Consider the following 15,689-nt stretch of genomic DNA (forward strand, 5'->3'; position numbering starts at 1 on the left):
CACCTCGTAAATACGAACTTCCCAGGTGGACTTACGAGGTGGGAAATAGCAGGCCTAGTGTTTACGACGACAGGTGCGTTCAAGTCACTTATGGCGGTGTACTTTCTCTTAATTAATTACACAAAAGTACAGCAAGGTTCTTAAACTACTAGCCTACTAGAAAATGAAGAACAAGGAATGCATCAGGTGTGTTTTGCATAATTAATTTTTGAAGCCACTGTAACTTTATTGTAACATAGCATCTATATTTTGTGCAGTCAATAAACTTCGCTGTAAAAAGAAAAGCCTGACAATATCACTGCAATATCAATATTTGTAAGTAGGCTACTGGTATTCCGCCATGTTTCTAAGTGGCACGCCCCCAATTTGTAAAGATCGGGGCAGAAAATCCCGAGCTTCCCACTCGTATTTACAATAATGTCACGTGGCGTTCATGTGCTTTCAACTCGTAAATACAATCTACAACATTACAACACCACCATATGCAATAGCACGTGGAGACAACATTAACCTTTTCTGACTTTTTATAGCAGTTTCTAACGCTCACAACATCACTTAAAAAAAATAAAATTTCATCGGAAAACTGTAATAGGCATGTTTATCATTAATGTATTATAACGATTATCTCTTTCTGTGCAATTCTACAGCCTGGTTGACAGTACCGGTTATTAAGTAGGCTAAAAGACTGCGATGCAGTTTTTATTTATTAGTTAATATTTATAGGTCTTTAGGGGTTTATGTTACCGTCACAGCGGGACAGACAGGAGTCTGCGCGCGTATTTTTATCTGGCGCCAAACAGACGCTCTGAGGAGGAAAGCATAGCAACAGAGATAGGTAGACTACTGCATTATTTATCACTTCGTTTTATCCTTGCATATTTTTTGCACAAGTTAGCCTACACTAAGCAGTAGAATGTCATTTATTTATTGATTGATTTTTTTGAGGAACTTCTCTAACATGAAACCATGCAGCCTGGCCAGGTATGTACAACCACAATTATTCACTATTAAAATAATGTCTAATCAGGTTCTATTTCTAGGCTATATGGTGCTTCATATAACCATTTAGGGGTTCTCGTCATGGGAATTTCTGTATTAAACAGCTCCTAAACAAACTTGATCTCTAGAAATAAACTGAAATGACCCGATAAACATTAAAGTAGACTATTTAAAATTCTATAACCCCACTGAACCTTTTTTTCTAAGAGTGTAGTAGGCTACTCTTGGAGTACAAACATATGGAGCCTTGGATGACAGTCAAGAGTCATCAGATTTCAGAAGTGAGAGGTTGACAGATGCTTCATCTTCCAGTCTGAGATGCCTATGTGGGGCTCCTGGCTTCCTGTTGGGAAAGATGTTTGAGTGAAGTGGAATAAATGTGGACAAGGATGAGTTGATTTGCGCCGGGGGACGGCGATCTTTGTCCTGGCATGTTGGCTAAGGTTTTCTGACAGGATACTGCAGCTGCAAAAACATTTTTTCCTGACTTAATTCTGTAAGCGACTCAAAAGAGCAAGGTTGGAGACTAAATGTCTACACTCATAGTTGACTAGAATAGATGTTTGGATCCAGGGATGTGAGGAATGCAAATTCAATGTGTAAAATGAACTGTACTTAAGACATTGTATTCAAAGTAACATTTTTAGGGGCTTATTTGGTCCTTATGGTTGTGGGAAAAGATTAAGTAGTAAAACAGGTTTAATCCTCATTGAATACATAAACTTGTGGCTAGTGTCTGCAGCTTTAATCAAAAAAAAAATTCTGCTTTTATTTACAAAATCATAGATGTCTTAGAGTTTTGTTTTGCTGTGTTTGGTATTACAGTACATGGAGAGAAGGGAAAATGTTCACACTCCATTTCAAACAGACTTTGCTTTGCTCAGGATCAAAATACTTCCAGGCTGAATAACAATTGGTTCAAGCAAGGCTTTTAAAATGATGGTTCACCCAAAAATGAAAATTATATCATCATTTACTCACCTTCATGTCTTTACAAACCCGTAAGACTTTCGTTCATCTTCGGAACATAAATTAAGATCTTTTTGATGATTTCTGTCCCTCCATTGACAGCTATAACTACCACTTTGACGCTTCAAAAAGTTCATAAAGAGATTGTATAAAACAAATCCATATGAATTGAGTGGTTTAGCTCAAATTTTCAATAATAGATAGTGTAGGTCAACAGATAGTGTAGGTCAAAGGGTGCCACCATTATAAGTTCAAATCAGAGATAGTTCACAAAAGAAACTACTGGCGCAGACTACTTGTATGGTGAGAGAATAGTTGTTCAATTTTCATGTGTGGATGGACTAAGGAATAGTCACTCAAAATTCATAATTATTTAGTTGTCTCTTCCTATAGTCTGTGGGCCAGTATTAAAGGAACACGCCGACTTTTAGGGACTTTAGCTTAGACTTTAGGCGAAGCACTGCTACTTCTGCGGAGTGATTTATTCCAACTCTGAGCGAACTCTCTGCTCCTCACCACGGGGCTTCTCAGGCGCTGCGAGCAAATCACTCCGCCCAAGTGCTTCGCCTTCTGAGAAGTGCTTCGCCTTCTGAGAATATAGTTCCCAGTATGTATACGGTTAGAAGATGGCTGTGTCTCATGTGACCTTGTTATTTGTTCACGCTGTGACTATACACATCACAACATGTAAATAGGAAAATGTTGGCATTATTTTGTCACTTATTGGGAGCAGTATGCTAGCTGGAGCCGTTTACCTCCAGGCTTTGTGCTAAGCTAGGCTAGCGGTGGGTGCGTCAGACAGAGCTACGGCACACACGGAGATGAAAAGGGTAGCCTATGTATGGACTTATCTAACTCTGGGGGATACGGTGAATAAGCTAAAGTCCCAAAAAGTCGTTGTGTTCCTTTAATTGCAAAAACTGCACCTCTTCTGTGGCTAATATTCATTTCATAATGATCCTTTCTCCGTGAAGTCAAGCAGCAAAAGTTAAGTGATAATGTGCAAATACTACTGGCCCATTTTGGGGTGAACTAATATGCAAGACTAGTCTTACATGTCACTGTTTATAACACAGAGCGTTCATCCTTTGCTGGGACACTTAAAAAAATATTGGGGGCATAAATTAAGAGTATACACACTTCTCCAGTCACCGCTACATCACTGGCCATGTGTACTGTGGCTCCAGGCGAGACTAAATAATGAATAAAACACATTTACGTCTAGAATGAGTGTCAATATTTTATTTATTTGTATAAATGCTCAATACACTTGGTATATTAATTAAGAAAAAGAACTGCAAAGGCATTGTCTAAATGATATGTCTCACATCAGATTAGCACGTAAACTAAGTGTAGAATCCATTTGTTTCTATAATAACGAGTCATTTTGGTTAAGGTTGGTAAAGGTATAACAAAGGATTTGACGTGAAACAGGCTTTGATATTATCAGTCAGACATCAGACCTCACACACACACACACACACACACACACACATGAGGCCACATGTGAAGCATAGACAGAAAACAGGTCTACATTGGCAGCTATAAAATATAAGAGACTGGTTTATAAAAACAAAACATTCACACTGGTAGAAATAAAATGTACACAAAAGAATGAAAAAGGCAGTTAGATTTCATGGTTACAGAAATGTACACAACATTTGAACAGTCACAGTGTTTATTTACACAGGCATTGGACTGTGTCTAACGCAGATTTAGATCACTGTCTCTGTGTGAAAGGTGGGGTAGGTGAGTGTTTGTCTCTGGGTGAAGACTGTGGGTGGGGGTGAGGGAGATGATGCAGATGAGACGGGCGAGCGGCTAGCCCAACGAGAGGGCAAACGCCTCTTTGCAGGACACACGGGGCGTGAAAAGCTCTTCTTGATAGTTACAGAGGACTCTTTGCCTTGCTGTTGAGACAAATATTTTTATGAAATATCATCGGATTTAAATATTCCTGTCAACAGCACACTCACCTACTCTGTGCGCTTTCATGTACAGAACATTTGTGAATGAATCTCACGAGATCTGTCAGGAGACGCCCAGGTCATGTTTCTCCCCAAACGAAATTACTGTATGCTTTGTTTGCAGAAATAAAAAAGGAGCCTAACTGAAATTATTTCTCATTAATTTATTGCAGTCCATAATGCAAACTGCAAAGAAAGTATATATTTAAATTGTAAAGTACTGACAAAGTACAACTGATTTTAATTACAAATGTGTCCAGACAGGATAATTTTCATAATTGCATTGCAGTAATGAAAACTAAAGGGAGGGAGTGCTTAATTTTTAGACAGAATTTTTACACAAAATGTCACTAGTATTTTTCTTTCGATGCAATTGCATTTAAAGGAAATGGCTTCACTTTTGTTTCCAGCATATGTTCTCCATCTTAGAACTAACTTGAAATGAAACGAACTGATTAAATCTCTCTGATGCTTTCTGAGTCATAATCTGACAATCATTTCCAGCAATTCTGTGTAATGTACAAAAGCGGTCCGTGCAGAGGAATACTGGCCATGGTACGTTTCTGTAATTGCACCACATACCTTTGCCTCCTATAAAAACAGTTAATTGAGGTTGTCTAAAGAGCTAGACATGAAAGATGTAAATTAAACTTGGTGCCACTAATTCTTTCCACTTAAAGCCTTGAAGCAAATTCCCGATTTCAACAATGAGAAGCTTCTGGGCTTCTCGCTTTGAACAAACTGCCAATATTTTCTGACAGAAATTCAACTTAAGGAATTTTAATTGTGCTGCTTAGATGGTTTTGTGGGAATGAGGTATTTTAACAATAAATTCGAAATAGACTATTTCCAGACATGAGAAAAGACTTTTGGTTGTAGATTTAGAAGGAATTTTTCTAAGCAATGTCTAATATATTTACTATTATTTATTGATGAAAACATATTCTGATAAAACAGATTTACCAATTACTGTGTGTATCACTGTACAGCACCCAAAGAAACCACCTATTAACCTTAGTTGATGTCAGAAATAAGTAAGGGATAATCCACGGCTAGCTGTGCATTAAACAATTTTAATGCACGAAGTGGAAGCAAAGAATCGCCTGTGGATTATCCCGATTATACCATGGTCATTTGCCAGCAATGACAACTTAAAGCTGTTATTGATGTTTGCAGCGCAATATTTGACCTTTAATATAGAACAGTGATTAAACTGACTTGGAACTTACCTGTGCATTAAACGTTTTTTATTGCACACCTTCCAGCCAATCAGAATCGAGTATTCAGTCAGACCATGGCATAAAATGTTTAATAAAAAATTGTGTCCTTAATATTTTTATTATACTGTATCTATTTTTTTTTTTTACCTGTATGCTATGGCTGAAGTTGTTGCAGGCGCTACAACACCCTTTAACCGTGTCTATATTCACAACAGGCTTTCAGACCTAAATGCATTTAAATATGGAACAAAGTGACTTCTTTCCTTGAAAAACTACTACTTAATACACTATAGTCATCTACACTTGCACCTCATACACTTCTCCGGCTGAGTTATTTACCATGTGTTTGAATGTGTGGAGCTCGGGTGAAAGTGTGTGCTTTTGTGGTTTGAATGGTGTGTGTCTTTGTGTGGGAGTGTGTGCAGTACTGACCTGCACTGTTACATGTGTCTCTTTGTGGGCTATGACCTGGTGGTGCGGTGTGTGTGTTAGTCTCTGACTGGATCTGGGCTCATGTTGCATATCCAACATTTCCAAGAGGTCCATGAGGTCTTCTTCCTTCCCTGGACTGGGCTGTGACTGCTTCTGCTCCTGAGATCTCTCCAAATCCTCGTAACATTTCAGAATCCTCTCAACAGCTCCATAGTTGGACCTAGACTCCATTGGACGAGGATAGGCTGCTAGTGTCGAGGGCTTCCATGGATTTTCTTCTAAAATCCGAGATCTGGTGCTACACATGTCCTTTTTGGCCTGTTTGGATTTTTTGACTGCTTGATGTTGATCTGCACTAACATCCACAACTTTGCTGCACCTTTCCATCTGAATTTGCAGCTGTGGTGGACTTGCGCTAATTTCAAAGCATGTTTCTCCAACACTTGGGCCAAGTTGGTCAACTGAAGTTGGTGTAGTGTGTTCAGTCTGGAAAGGTTTAACTTCAACGTCTTTTTGTAGAATACATTCCTGCTTTGGAGATGAAGACTTAGAGATGAGGTCCTTTGTTTCCTTCCTTCTTCCCCCCTCCTTCGGCACAAGACCCGAGAGCACAACCTTTAGATTGTCTTCAACATGCATTGATGGGCTCTCTGTAAATGTGTCCTTAGAGATGACCTCTGGTAGACTTGGAGAACAATCAGTAGAAACATTCATAGAAATGTCCTCATCACACCGAAGACCCATTCCTGCCTGGAAGAGTGTACGGTTTAACTCCGCAGTTTTCTGCTCAAGTCTCTCATTTCTGGGAGTAGCTGTAGCGCCGGGATATGGCGAAATGAAGTCTATTGATGCAACAGAATCTGTAGGCATGTTCATGGGATGAGATGCACTCTTGAGATCGTTTTTGCACACAGCATCTGTTTGGTTTAGACTGCAATCGGTGGCTTCAGCTGCAATGTCAATGTTGGAAAGACATCTTTTAACAGGTACATATCTGGATGAGTTGTTGCTGGCAAATCTACTTCCATCACAGGACCAGCGGCTCTGGCAGCAACTGATATTGCACTTGGAATCAACAGGATCGCAGCAGGATACATTCCCAGAGTCGGTCAGAATTTTCCCCTCATTTTCTTGAAGCATCGCCTCAAATTTTCGTACAATTGCGGGGCTGGTGTACTTTCTGTCCTGGTGGGTTCCTGGCCGTTGACACAATTGCTCTGTGCCACTGGACTCTAATTCTGAAGCTGAAGGACTGCTAAGGTACCAAGATGTACTACGGGCTGGTATGGGTGGGGCTTGTTGTCTTATGTTGTCTGGTGGCTTCGCATCCCTTTGCTGTGATTCCATGTTACAACTTTCCCAGTTCATCCAGTATTGCTCATCAAGGGATTTAAGGTCTTCACTCATGTTTTTTAAGTACAAAACTGTATCCTCCATTTCCAAATTATCCTTTACCCTCTCCGCCAACTCAGCCTTTCTTGGAAAAAACATTGACTCACTGCGGCTTCTAAGAAGGGAAACCAAACAAAGTGATATCATTATGAAGCAAAGATCTGATTCATCATTTGTGATGCATGCAGCACCTGTGAGCAATGAGGTTTACCTCTTAATATCAGGCAGCTTCCTCATTTCATCCTGGTAGCTACAGAGTTCTTCACTCACACTGGCAATTTCCTTAAGTGCCTACAAGTTGTTAATGAATAAGAGGAATAATAAGAGCAAACCTTAGACCTCAGACCACACAATATAACATTGCAAACACAGCAGCATCCTATCATGGAATACAATTAAATATAAGTAAATTTACAGTAAATTTACGATTTGTTTTGTGTTTCTATTAAGGAATAGTTCAGGAGGATTAGCATTAAAGTAATGCAATCGAGTAATTGAAACACCTGAGAGATTAGATTGAGATTAGAGGGTTATGAACAACAGTCTCACCGCATTAAGGGCAGTATTGTTCTTCTTTTTGTCACTTCCACAGGTTATTTCCATGCTCTGAAATCGTTTGAAAGGGTTAAGGAGGTCATCTTGTCCAACGAAGCAGGACTTGTTCTCCATTTTCAATTTCAAACAGGTTTCCAGGATTTCTTCTAGCTCTGCAGTGTCTATAGCCTTTTGTTCCCCAGTACCTTGCTGATTTAATAGTTTGCTTTGATCGCTGCACTGGTCACTGGATTCACTGGTGATGTGACTGAGTTGACTTGTTTGGGAGTCGATGCTTGCATTGCTTTGCTGGGTAAGAGCCTCAGAATATTCATTGCTCTGGGCATCTGAGGGATAGGTAACTTCACTTGACAAAGAGCTGACAGAACATGAGCTGATCCTTAGTGCATTTTGTCCATCAGTAATTGGTCTGAGAGAACATCCTGTACGGTGAGCCTTCACTTCATTGTACAACTGGAAAAGACAAAACAATTGTGAATGTAGTCCTTGGCACATCTTCTAATACCCAAACATTTGCCCCTTGCCAGTTTAAATCAATTATGCCAGACCTCCACAAGAAACCCAGCCATGCCCTTTCCTCAGCGTCGGTCTTGGAGTGCCGCTGTCCTGCTGAGTTTAGCTCCAACCCTAATCAATCACAGCTAATCAATGTCTTCAAGATTATAAGGCTACAGACAGGTGAGGTTTTTTTTTTTCAGGGTTGGAGCTAAACTCTTCAGGACAGCGGCCCTCCAGGACCAACGTTGCCCCTCCTTGCTCTACATTTAACCACTCACCATTCCACACCATATCAGTAGAAAAGGGGTCTCCAATCCTGCTCCTGGAGGGCCAACGTCCCTCCTACGTTTAGCTCCAACACACTTGCCTGGAAGTTTCTAGTTACTCTGAAGACCTTGATTAGCAAGTTCAGGTGTGTTTAACTACTTTTAGAACTAAACTCTGGCCATCCAGGAGAAGGTTTGGACACTCCTGTAGTAAAGCATAGTGCTCACAATGCCAAGATTGTGGGTTTGATTCCCAGAGAATGCATGAACTGATAAAATACCTTGAATATGGTACTTTGGATAAAAGTATCTGCCAAATGCATATGTAACCACATACCAAAAATCTAAGTCATGGTTCAGACTAGATCAGGATCCCACAAATGCAGCCATGGAAGGCCATTGCCTGACAGAGTTTAGCTGCAGCCTTTAAAAAAGACACCTGAGCATAGGGGTGGGCGATATGACCAAAATCTTATATTAGAAAATGAACAATTTTATTTCACAATAATGACATATCAAGATATAGTTATTTTTGCTTTTTACGATATAAAATTTGTATTGAAATTTCATAAATCTCATCAACAATTTCAAAATCACATAAAAAACTAACACTAGCCTAACTAATGTAAGTTTTTTTAAAAAGCTCACTGAATACAAGTAAACAGTTATAAAATAGGAACAAAGAAAATAGTTACAAGCAATAGGACAAAAAACTACAACAAAGACACAAATGAAATAGACATACCTGAAAAACTTTAAACACTATAAAAAAACACAATAGAACAAAGCAGGTTTATTAGGCTGTTGTCACTTTAAGAGTGAACACAGTGATCTTATATACTGAAATGGCTTTCTTTCTCAACCATTTACGTTCACTTAAGACATAAACGACTTTGTCTATGAGGATATTCGCAAAGACTGGCATTTTGACATACAAGTGTGTTAATTTGACTGTTCAGTAAGGCGCTAAAAAGAACAGTTCAGTCTCTCAGACAGTGCGCGCATATGACAAAATGAGTCCTCTTTTGCTGCTTATTATGCTTGAAGCATCTGCCAAATGCACTGATGCATTTTCTCTACCTCTAGTTTGGAGCTCTAAGCTTAAGTCTGATGAATGCCTGAGCTAAACTGAGCTAAACTTCCTTTGGCAGTCACTTGAAATTCCAAGGTTTATATAATGTGACATCATTGCTTCCAATTTTAGGTGTTACCATTATCCATTCAGGCTTACTGGCAGAGCTTTCATTTAGCATGGAAGTAAACAGGAGCGCTTAGGGAATCATTTAATTTGAAACAAGATATGGTTCTCTCTGCTGAGATGTGGGGAGTGGCGCACATCCGCAGACTCACCTCCTCAATCTTCCGCTGCATGTCCATGAGCTGGTTCTCCCACTCCTTCCTCTCAGCCTCAAAGCGTTCCAGCAGCTCAGATTTTTCCTTCACCCAGCCCTTCTCACTGCTGTCCAGCCTGCAGCGGAGGTCCATCGCTGCGCTGTGAGTGTCTTCCAGAAGCCTCTTTTGTTCCGCTCTTTCCCGCTTCAGAGTGTCCCCTAGTTCATTACTCCTCACAGTCTCCCCCAACACGCCACATCCCCGCGCCTCTAGCTGTGGGGAGAAGAGAGCCAGGGATTTGATGACCACCAAAGAGGAAATGGGTGTATGGGATAGTTGTACAAAGAAAGCAAAACATTTGAACAGGAAGAATCATGAGGAGTTTAGTTGGCAACAGGATGAAATGGACCTTTTGTCCTGACCAAGGCCTTATTGGATGCCCAGCCTAAGCCTACAGACAAAAACAGCTCAGACTAGTGCTGAGAGTTTTGCATGTAATGGAGAGGCCACATTGGTATGCTGACCCCCCGATGACCCTGGAGAGAGCGCAGACAGCAAACACTAAAACCATATTTATCACAGAGCTTGATTGAACTCTGCAGCTGATGGAAGCTATTGATGTCATTGAGACCTATAGTCTACATGAGTTATAACACATACTGGTAATTATGCCAGTTGTGTTTTAGAGATTTATATACACTCCTGTTCAAAAGGTAAGATTTGTTTAAATTAATACTTTATTCAGCAAGGATACATTCAAATTGATCAATGGTGACAAAAGACTTCTATTTCAAATAAATGCTGTTCTTTTGAACTTTGTATTTATCAATACAAAAAGAAATTGAGAAGAAACCTTGGTAAGCATATAGACTTTTGTCAAGAACATTAAAAAAACGTACACACCCCAAACTACAGTCTTCTGAACATATTACATATAAACTGGCCGATTACCAGAACCGACAGCTCCCCGATAGGTCAGTCAGTGCCTTGTCTATTGTCAACAGATATGTTTGCATCCACCTATTTTTATGCGCATTTTGGGATATTGTATAAAAAAAAACTGCTGGATGGAAATGTCAAGATGCACATAAATTCGACGTTATTGCGTTTCGTCTGTGCTCTAAGACGCAGGTCATTTATTATATTGGAGTGTCTATTTACACTAAGTGCAAATAAACCGCCTTGTTGGCGAGGCTATTTACACTAACTCTGCCCACTGACATCTGGTTGGGCCAGACAAAATGACAGAAGACGCTAGATTATCAACAGTAGCAATAGTATAGGGGTAAGGCACGTAGCAGAATGTGTTGACGCAAATCGAGTTCGAATCCGTCTTTTGCCAAAATTGACTCTAGTCCCTTTCCCCGTCACATATCAGACCGGAAAAAGTCATTTATTTTCAATAAAAATGAAGAAAATATTCAAAAAGTGGAAATAAAGTGTCTAATGTGTGTTTAATAATAAAGTGTTTATCGGTTAGGGGTAGGCGCGGCTTTATTGTCCCAATAAGGTGGCATCCAATTCATAATTTTAATAAATATAATAATTTACACTCTATGTTATTACTGTAATTTCTTCGCTGTTTTCTTGCTTTTTGCTCGCAGGTTTCTCTATAGAGCTCCCCCTACAGCTTCGGAATAGATATTTGACAACACTGTCGTCAAAACTTGTTGGCGACTCTCCCCCCTCCCATCTTCTCCCTCTGGTCACGTGCATTTGTTTTCAAAGAAGATAGTGTATGTGTGCAGTGCCGTAAAGCAATTCGTTACATCGCGAGACCTGATACCCGCCGGCCCAAAGTTGCAAGGGTGGTTTTTCTGCTCACAGGCGCTAGGGGGGTGCGAGACGACCACCATTCAACCCGAAAAAAGTCATATAACCATTCCAATGACTCCGAAGCTGTTCAGTTAAGGTAATTTAAGATAAAAAAACTGCATAGTTCCCCTTTAATATACAACAAGACAGAGGTGCAAATAGTATTTGCCACTATTTATAAATATAAATAGCCTCTTAACTTACACTTATTGCAAAGAAAATACTGCTATTTTTATATAGTGTAAATAGAATCTATAGCTATTTTCACTTAGTGTAATTAGCATATCGCTAAGAAAATGCTGCTATTTTACTTAAAGTAAACAGAATCGAGTTGCTTATGTGCAAATGGCCGCTGCCTTATTCTAAACAAAAATGGTTATATACAGTGGCTTTTCCTACTTTTGTTGTCTTCGACTCATTAGATGGAAACCCTGCTTTATTCACAAATGTTTTATGCAATATTCCAATTTTGCGCACAAGCTAAATTCGCAACTTTGGGTGGAAACAGCTAATGAATATTAAATTCTTAATAATATAGCTGACAACTTAGCTGTGAAGTTAAGTGTTGATTGGACTGATCCTGCATGCTCCACCATCAGGGCAACCGCAAAGACAAAAATAGGTGAATCTTATTTATGGTTCATATAGCAACGGTCCAGAGCAAAGCAGTGTTTGCACAAACAGTGCGCTCCAATAGCACTAAAATGAGCTGGCACACTGTCCTTAACCCTATGAGTTCTCCTGGGTGCACTCACCGCATGTTTTTACAAGCAGAGGGCATGTGAGACACTGATGTGACATGTAACCAGAGTTAAGTGTGCAAGGGTGCTGCTAGTTTTAAGACTAAAACATAATCACCCTGGTTGCAGTGCTCTCTGTCTGTGTCTGTGTAACAATGTCACAAAAACAGCCCTCTATTAATAGACAGCAAGACCAATCCTTTAGCATCTCACATTCCTAAGGGTGGGGCCCTGGAGCAACTCATCTCTGTTTTAAAGATCAAAAATATGCTCAGAAATATGCTGGCGAATACCCTGCTGTGAAAGTGGTAAACCGTAGAAATCCACTGGGACAAAAGTATGTGCTGTGGTAGGATGTTGACTGCAAAGAAAACAACTTTTTTAAGGTTCACTCCGACCCCTCCCTGAATTCTGTTCTCTGCACCAACCAGTACTTTGGGTGGACTGGTGTGGCTAAACCCAAATCGTTTTCTGAATTTAAACAAGTGCATATGCGGTCAAGCGTGTCCATTGTTTCACAATGTAAAACCTCAAACCATCATTACAAGACCACTACACATTATTAGGTTATTCTTTTGTGTATTTTTGCAGTATGAGTCCTGTGTATGTCCTGAGGTGTAGTCCGACACAAGATATGCCTTCACACAACAATCCAAAGCTCCTCTCCTCTTCATCTCAACAATGCCGACTGTGCTACTGTATTAGGAGTGTCTCTGAGTCACTAACTCTCACTTACAATAAAGTATAAAGCCTTAGACTGGATTGAAATCTCTCACAATGGATAGTAAATACAAGGCGATCTGGACAGTGTCTTTATAAGGATGTCATAAACAGAAATGAAGGCTTTCTATACGAGAGGAAAAAAGGTGAAAACTAAGCATTTTTCTATTTTTAGTTTGGTAGTTTCCACACTAGTTTGCTTTGCATATTACTCTTACATTTGCATCTTTGTCATGCCAAATTTCTTTTGCATTAAATGATGAAATATATGATCCTGTTGACAGGATATATTTGCACTTGATAGTGTTTGTGTTACATAAAGCCAATGCAATCTCTGAGCTATGCTCAATGACAACCATTAGAAAACACACAAATAATTAAAAAATTGACATTATCCATGTGCTTCATCTATGCCAATAATCTAATATAGATTTGTTTCATTTTTAAACTTAAACTTAAACTATCTAGTGTAAAACTTTTCATAAACTGTAAAAAAAAGTGGTAACCTGTAATTGTTACCTTAAAGATCTATTACTACCTGATTTAACCCGAAAAAAAAAAATAATTCTGTTGGTATGTCTGTGATGTTAAATCAGTTAATTTGGTAATTACCATTTTTAGGTTACTATGTTTGTTTTTCAGTAGAAGCGATGTCACATTTTTAATTGCTGTTATTTTATTTATTAAATAATTTATTATTTGTGTTTCTGTTGTCCAAAACAACAGAATTGGTTTGATATTTTTGCATTTTCCTTTTTTTCTGAATTGGTTTGTGCTTCATAATTGTTCATTGTAATGTAAAATACATTAAATATTGTATAATACATTTTAAATACAAGGAAATATTTGTTTAATCTTCGGCTAGTTCTATTTCATATGGCAAAAAAAGTGATTCCTCTCAAATCAGCATCAATAAACAACAAGTTCACATTGTGACAACTTACCCCATCTAGTGTGGCAACATGCCTCGATAGTCTGTGTTCAATTAACTAGTTTTTTACCCTACGATGCAAATGTTGAATAGCTGTTTTCAACACTTTCGGTTTGTGTCTCTACTTTAAAAAAAAACCCCACCTTTAGAAATAGACATCCACAGTCACATAAATAGGGATATGTTTTTGCTATATATGTTTCATACCTGAGTAATGCGCCTCTTCAGCTCTGATCGCTCCACTTCCCATGCGCATCGATCCTTAATGCTCTGCAGTTCCAGCTCACCCCGTCTACTTTCCTCACGCCTCACCCCCGACTGCACCTCCTCTAAAACACACTTCAGGTCCAACAATATCCTTCTGTTTTCTCCACCCTGTAAACACAACGCAGAATAAGAGAAACGCACACTGCTGGTTGGTCAAAACCCACTGGTGTCGCATGCTTGTGTTTGTAGCTACTTGAATATCAGCAACTTGTCTCAAAAGCATTTCCTTCTCCATCCTCCACTCCTCTTTCTCGTGATCGTAGCGCTTTTTTAAGTCCTCGAGTTTCTTTTTAAGGCGTGTGTGTGGACTGTGCAGCTCGTGACTCGGGGTTTGTGCGCGAGGCGCTTCGGATGGTCCAGGTGGAAGCTGCTCCAGGAAGTTGCTCGGGAACGAACGAACCCGGGCGGGACTCTGGACCTTCTTACCGGGCCTCTCTAGACGAGAACACGGGACGAACTCCCAGCCTTGCGCCTTGCTCACATACCCGCTGGATCCATTTCCAAACGCATTCCACATCTTTCAGTCACAACTAAACACGGATTACAACCTCTCTCTCTTTTTTAACTATTTGCACTGCAGTTACAGTCCCCATAAAAAATAAAAAAAATAAATAAAAAAAAACACACTCTCTATTATCCGAAACCAGCCACTTGTGCCATCTCCTCCGCAGCCCAGGCTGGTGTCTCTGCGCCGGGCGCATTTCTTCCTTCCATGTCAATAAAGGACGACAAGGTCAGCTTGTCATTCTCCGGAGACGCCGATTTCACACTGAAAACAGTATAGTGTACACACTATCCTCTAAACTGCATCCTTTAGGTTATAAATTCTCAGTCTACATCATTTTGCTTTAATAAAATAAGCTAGTGAACTGCAGATTGAAGTCATCCATTAGCGTACTCTGCTTCAGACTGAAAATGACACCGACTGACTCAAGAGTCAAGAGCCTAAAATACTCTGATGTATTTTTACCTCTGTAACTATGTTGTAGGCCTACCTTGTTGTCATTCGGGGTCCTTGTGCACACCGAAAGCTCAACTTTAAAGTTACCATTAAATCAAAAATAATGATTCTTATTTTTTATTTTTTTATGGAATACTCCAGTGTTTATTATAAATTATTTATCAGTGCACAATTGCACATCATTAATTTTTACATTCATGTAATTTTTTATCAAAAAAACTTCCCCTTCCTCTTGCAGTGACATCTCTTCGACATCGACCAATAGCAAACCACAACCATCCAATCAATTTCCCTTGGACAAAATCAAGTCCCGCCCTACATTTGTTCTTGTTTGAGAAGCAGTTTCACTCTGACACACATGGAAGCTTGTTTCCACCACAGGATAAAACAATTTAAAAGATAATTGCAACTTTTTATCCCACATTTCTGACTTTTTTCTCACAATTAGGAGTTTATATCTCGCAATTCTGTCTTTATATCTCACAATTCTGACTTTATAACTTGCAATTCTGACTTTATATCTCGCAATTCTGACGTTATAACTCGCAATTCTGACTTTTTTTCTCACAATTCTGATTAACTAGCAATTGTGAGTTATAAAGTCCAATTCTGTGGGAAAAAAGAC

The 15,689-nt window shown here is 39.4% G+C and overlaps 1 protein-coding gene across 1 annotated transcript; it reads right to left on the reverse strand.

Annotated features, from left to right (window-relative positions):
* Positions 1-3,185: 3,185 nt before the first annotated feature.
* On the reverse strand, positions 3,186-15,038 carry mtcl3a (MTCL family member 3a). The gene is made up of 7 exons (XM_079895501.1): positions 14,297-15,038; positions 14,044-14,211; positions 9,649-9,903; positions 7,529-7,987; positions 7,191-7,270; positions 5,588-7,094; positions 3,186-3,878 (listed from the first exon to the last, which is right to left on the reverse strand). The coding sequence occupies exons 1-7, from the start codon at positions 14,618-14,620 to the stop codon at positions 3,684-3,686; spliced, it is 2,988 nt and encodes a 995-aa protein (XP_079751627.1). The 5' UTR covers positions 14,621-15,038; the 3' UTR covers positions 3,186-3,683.
* Positions 15,039-15,689: the final 651 nt, after the last annotated feature.

The sequence above is a fragment of the Squalius cephalus genome (assembly GCF_949319135.1).
Source record: "Squalius cephalus genome assembly, chromosome: 15".
Taxonomy (NCBI): Eukaryota; Metazoa; Chordata; class Actinopteri; order Cypriniformes; family Leuciscidae; genus Squalius; species Squalius cephalus.

Bases quoted from the DNA above. Each gene is read 5' to 3' on its own strand.
- mtcl3a (XM_079895501.1), bottom strand. From the start codon at position 14,620: ATGTGGAATGCGTTTGGAAATGGATCCAGCGGGTATGTGAGCAAGGCG. The intron at 7,988-9,648 runs GTGAGTCTGCGG...TGTCTTTTCCAG, and splicing joins TGCAGCGGAAGATTGAGGAG to TTGTACAATGAAGTGAAGGC. The intron at 7,271-7,528 runs GTGAGACTGTTG...AACAACTTGTAG, and splicing joins ACAATACTGCCCTTAATGCG to GCACTTAAGGAAATTGCCAG.